The sequence below is a fragment of the Cervus canadensis genome, chromosome 18 (assembly GCF_019320065.1).
Source record: "Cervus canadensis isolate Bull #8, Minnesota chromosome 18, ASM1932006v1, whole genome shotgun sequence".
NCBI classification, from domain to species: Eukaryota; Metazoa; Chordata; class Mammalia; order Artiodactyla; family Cervidae; genus Cervus; species Cervus canadensis.
In genome coordinates, this window is record NC_057403.1 from 25,619,662 (window position 1) to 25,625,661 (window position 6,000).

At 42.2% G+C, this 6,000-nt stretch overlaps 1 protein-coding gene across 1 annotated transcript in view; it reads right to left on the minus strand.

The window, feature by feature from the left end:
- LOC122421285 (zinc finger protein 629-like) overlaps nt 1-5,733 on the minus strand; it is a 43,706-nt gene extending 37,973 nt beyond the window's left edge. The window contains exons 1-4 of the mRNA XM_043437151.1: nt 5,188-5,733; nt 4,324-4,390; nt 1,618-1,674; nt 107-233 (exon numbers count right to left, since the gene is read on the minus strand). Coding sequence (XP_043293086.1) covers nt 107-233; nt 1,618-1,626 — 136 coding nt within the window. The 5' untranslated portion in view covers nt 1,627-1,674; nt 4,324-4,390; nt 5,188-5,733. The remainder of the gene's footprint in view (nt 1-106; nt 234-1,617; nt 1,675-4,323; nt 4,391-5,187) is intronic.
- Between the last annotated feature and the right edge of the window lie 267 nt (nt 5,734-6,000).

Below are 6,000 nucleotides of genomic sequence, written 5' to 3' on the forward strand. Positions count from 1 at the left end.
GGAGCAGAAATTCAGCTGGTAACTTGAAAAGTAGCTGAGAAATTCACTGCAGAAGAAACAGACATTCCAGGGGAGAACTCAAAATTACCAGCATAGATGTCCTTACCCATTGACACCAGATTGCTATAGTTTTCCAACATCACATCTTTGTACAAGTCCCTCTGATCAGGGTTCAGGAATTCCCACTCCTCTTGAGAGAAGTCTATAGACACATCAGTGAACATCACTGATCCCTGAAATAATAAACACATGTATTATTTGTGCAACAGAAAGAAATATTTCACAGACTACTGTGCTTATATCTGGGGGTAAAGCAAAGAGCAATTACATTGGTATCACTGAGAACCAGTATCTTTGGACCCTAGAAGTAGATGCAAGAGTTACCAGTTTATTTCATACTAAAAAAAATAAATAAATTCCTGACTCAGTCTATAGAAAAGGCCCAGAAACAATAATTAACCCAGTAGCAATGAACATCCCTAGCGTCTAGATTGTCATCTCTAAGCATTGTATTCAAATAAAAGGAACAAAAGTTGGCAAAGAGACAATTTCAGAATTGAGTCAAATGCAGCGGATGAGTTTGAACATTCTCAGAAAGAAGAGAGCTATCAAAAACTACTGGAATCATGTTAAAAGGGTTCAAGAGCCAACTTGAAAAACCTCCCACTGGCCAAAGACAGTAATTTGAGGATCAAATGTAATGGACTGATTAGATCAAAAATGTTTAAATCCATGAGCTCTTAACAATATTGAATAAGAAATTACTAGTCATCTTTGTAGGATTCTAAGACACCAACTCATTATTTTAAAAATTGGTAAAGGACTTCCCTGGTGGTCTAGTGGTTAAAAATCCACCTGCCAATGCAAGGGACCTGGGTTTGACCCCTGGTCCAAGAATATTCCACATGCCTTGGAGCAACTCAGCCCATGCACCTTAACTACTCTGTCCATGCTCTAGAGTCTGAACTCTACAACAAGAGAAGCACCTGCTCTTCACAACTAGAGAAAGGCCGTGAGCAGCAACGAAGACCCAGGCACAGCCAATAATTAAATAAATAATAAAATAAAAACTGGTAAATAAGGGGAAAGAATCAAACATTCTTTCCCATACAAATGGTCCTTTAGACCAAAGAGTTGATGAGATGTTTTAAACATAGTATGCTACCTAATCTATAGAAAATGAATGACAGAATTTAAATATCATTTTGCAACCTCTAATGAATTAATGAATCTAGACAATAATCCTCACTGGTAGCTAACATTACAAAAGGAAAGAGAACCGGAAATAATACACCTCCTAATGGAATCACACATCACCACCTAGGAAATATTCCTGACAAAAAAATCCCAACTGAATCTGATCAAGACCTACATACCAATTCCCAGGAAACACTTACATGATACCCCAGAGAAGAAATCAGCAAAATCCAAAGAGCAGACAAATGAATTTTTTTTTTTCTTTTCTAACAACAACAACAAAAATTGCAAAGAAAGGAAAGAGATGGAAGGGCTACCTACAAAGTAAGAGATTGGGCTCACATACCCTTAAAATTTTGTTTGTTTTTCTTAGAAAGAATTGAATGTCAGGAAGATAAGAAAGAGCCTCAGCTAACTTACCTGGGCCATGGCTTTCAGTATTACAGGAGATGATCAGTCCTCCTTGGGGCTGTTCTCCTGAAAAAAGATAGTGTTCTGAGAAGGCAGGCCTGGGAAATCAAAGAAATATCTAGAGACAACTCTAGCCTTACAGCTTTTGGACTCTCCAGGCAAAATTACTTCCATTTCCCTTGGTCTCGGGATATAACTCTAGTTAGTGAGTGGGAGTCTGGAATAAATCCCCCTCATTCCTCAACTCCAGAAATCCCAGGCTTTTGCTGCAGCAAAATGGATCCCAGCTAGTTGATTCAAAGGAATAAAGACTCATAATTCCTCTCCTTCATATAAGCAACCCAGGTTCCTGCCTCAGCCAAGTGATCCAGGCAAGACCTTGCCCCATCTCAGTGCTGCTGTTGCTCTGAACCCAAGACAGAGCTGCTATGACCTGCTCTGAGTGGACCCCTCCTCTGTAGCCCTCAGGTCCCCAAGCCAGCTTTACCTAAATGGTGCCTGTGGCCAGGCTGTGGCCAGGAACACAGTTTATTCTGATTAGGACTAAGTGTGAAGTGAAAGTGTTAGTTGCCCAGTTGCTCCGACTCTTTGTGACCCCATGGAGTATAGCCCACCAGTTTCCTCTGTCCATGAGATTTTTTTCTGGCAAGAAGAATGGAAGGGGTTGCCATTTCCTTCTCCAAGGGATCTTCCCAACCCAGGGATCGAACGTGGGTTTCCTGCATTGCAGGCGGATTCTTTACCATCTCAATCACTAGGGAAGCCCAATTAGGACTAAAGACTTCCTTAAGCAATTCTCATTTTCCAAGCTCAGATTCACACCGAGGCAATCCTTTCTTTATGCACTAGCTTTGTTTTTTTCTAAAAAACAACCACCAGGGACTTCCCTGGTGGTCCAGGGGCTAAGACTCAGAGCTCCCAGTGCAGGAGCATTTGATCCCACATGCCGCAACTAAAGATCAAAGATTCCAAGTGCTGCAACTAAGACCCAGTGCAGCCAAATAAATATTAAAAAAAAAAAAACAAAAACCTCTGCTTATGTGTTTTAGCCACACGAAAGTTAAAATTTCAACTCTTCTAGTTCTGGAATAAGAGCTTTCTTACTCATATATATTTACATTAAAAATTTTTTCTTTTTTCTACACTTGTAATGCTTTCATTACATTTAAGCCTTTAATCAATTATTATTTTTATTTTGGTATTATTTGGTAAAAGACAATGGCATGAGACTATCAGTTATAATTTTACTTTAGTAAAAGATATGAGTTAAGAATCCTACTTCATTTTCCCCCAGAGAGGGCTTACCCAAATGTACCAAAATCACATATGAATAATATAGTATTCTATGCGACTTAACATGCACCATTATTTTACTGCTACTAAGAAATGAGGAACTATTTAAGACATAACCTTATTTCATACATGTTGAAATGCGGGGGGAAAAAATGAGCCTTAGAGTCATCCATAGATGACTATGGAATATATTTTCCATACTGATTTAAATGTTACCCTTGGAATTTCCCTGGCAGTCCAGTGCCTAACTTTGAGCTCCCAATGCAAGGGGCCAGGGTGTGACCTCTGGTCAGGGAACTGGATCCCACTTGCCACAACTAAAAGATCCCGCACATTGCAATGAAGATCAGAGATCCTGAGTGCAACAACTAAGACCCTGCACAGCCAAATAAATAAATATTTAAAAATAAATGCTACCCTTATCAGAGATGATACATTTGGATTTGTGATTCTACTTTGATTCAGTGATCTGTTTATTATTTTGCCAGTATCACATTCTCTATTTATTATAATTTACAAATATATTTTAATGTCTAAATAAAAGACTCCTCCACTACACACCTATGAGAATGGCCAAAATCCAGGACACTGATAACCAAATTCTGGCCAGGGTGTGAAACAACAGGAACTCTCATACATTGCTGGTGGGAATGCAAAACGGAATGGCCACTTTGGAAGACAGTTTGGCAGCTTCTTACAAAATCATACTCTTACCATATGATCTAGCAAGCACCTTGATATTTATCCCAAAGAGTTAAAAAATTATGTCACACAAAAACTTGTGCACAGATGTTTATAGCAGCTTTATTCATAATTGCAAAAACTTGAGAAAAACAAGATGTCCCTCAGTAGGTGAATGGTTAAATAAACTGTGGTACATCTAGACAGTGCCATTTTATTCAGCCAAAAAAAGAAAAGAAAAGAAAATGGCCTATGGAATCATGAAAAGACATATACTAAGTGAAAGAAGTCAATATGAAAAGCTCTATTTGCCAACTATATGACACTCTGGAAAAGGCAAAACTATGGAGACTGTAAAAAGATCAATGGTAGCCAGGGGTTAGGAGGAAGGAAGCAAAGAGGGATGAATAGGTAAAGCACAGAGGATATTTAGGGCAGTGAAACTACTGTGTAACACACCATAACGTAGGTTATACTTTTAAAACCACATGCTGTAGCATTATATCTGATGAGTCATCAAAAATTAAAACACCAACTGACCAAGTATTAGAATACAGGATGACTATGCTTATAAACTGCTAGTAAGAATTTAACAGATACAACCGTTATCAGTCCAGCATTATCTAGGAAATTTGAAAATACAGACATATCTTCTGGCCTAGCAACTCTATTGGTATGTTTATGAAAGCATGCACATGTGCACCAGGGTACTTATAAAACAAAAAGGAAACCCCAGCGCACCTTGTATTGGGCTTGGTCAACAGCCATTCTTCCTTCTCCTCAGGGGACCTCTCTGAGAAAGACAGAGCTGGAGGAAGGAGAAAGGAATCATGAAATGCCAGGTCTTTCTGTGGCTCAGACTGATTAGATAAGAGGTCACTCTGGACCCACACCTACTACCCATGGGAAGGAGGGAAGGAGAGAGGTCAGAGGAGTGGAGGCTGTCCTGAGCATTCCTGGCCGCAGAAGGGGAAAAGTCTGCTGCTCAAGACCAAAATCTGTCCTGATCTCACACATCAACCACTGGGACACACACACTGTCAGCTTGGCACAGTTACAGGCACTTTCCAACCGCACACACGGTGCCACAAAAACTTAAGTGATCACACTCACACATCCTTACACAGTCATAGACATCCAGTACACTTAGTACTGCTAACGTTCATAAAACCACCATCAGAGGCAGCCCTCAGATAACAGTCATAGCAGCACAATCACAGATTCTCTACACTCCCCACCCCAACACACACAGCACAAAGTTATATGGGTACCCACAATCACTTGTCCCACTACGGGGTCGGAGCCGCACACTGTCACAATCACACACCACAGCGAGGATATCCACAGTCACACCTGCACACAGTTTCGCGCGCATGGTCAGTCACAATGATACACCCATTACAGGGACATATAATCACACGCACACACAACGCCGCACGGTCACATAAGGTCACAATCACACACATGGGATCCCACCCTTCCCCCTCCCCCAGTCCTATCAAATCATACAGGCCCAAGACTTCGGACCCGCCTGGACTGTCCCTTCAGACCCTCAGAGATGCACATCCGGAACCTAGTCGAGCCCCCAGGACCCAGGTTGCTCACCTTGCACTTCCCCTTCCCCGGAGGCCGAGGGTCCCGCAGGCAAGTGATGGGTCGGCCCTATACGCGCCAGGGTCGCTGGGAAATGTAGTCGGAGCCAGATCCGCTAGGACAAGATGGCTCCTCGCCTTCGGATTTTCTGCACCGCCTGGGGCCAAGTTACACCTCTTCTCCCCTTTCGGGATTGCTGCCAAGGATCTTGAGATACAGATACAGTCCCCACATCCCAGAAACAAGCTTCCTCCAAAGGCCAGGCCAATCCCATGGAGCCATATGTCCCCTGAGAAATAGAAAAATGTCGCTAGATTCGCGCCGAAAATAGATTAGAGCAGCAAGAACTTCTGGGAAATGTAGTCTAGAACCAGAATGGGTGAGGCGCCCGCCTAAGTAGAAGATTGTCTTGGTTGTCTTTTTGCACAGAGCTTGCTGCAGTGGAGGACAGAGTGGCGCCCAAGACTCTTCTAGTTGTAGCTTACTGTGAGAATATTCCAGATTGACTAAAGCACCATTTTTGCCTTCCTCCGCGGATTAACGTGGTGTGTGCTAGTCTGGCAGCGGAAATTTAGGAGTCTCAGATACGAACCCTCAGCAGGAAAGGGAAGGAGAGCGATCCGGAGTGGGGCGGATGGGGACGGATTATCAGGCGCGTCCAGCAGTTTGTTGTGTATGGTAATGTTGACTTTGATAATGGCCCCAGTGAGTAAAGCCACAGGTGAAATTGGAGTTACCTCACTTTCCTCATCTGGCCAACAGTGACCGTTTAGGGTGCATGTTCTGGTACTATCAGTTTTGAATTTTGGAGAAGCAAAAAGCAAA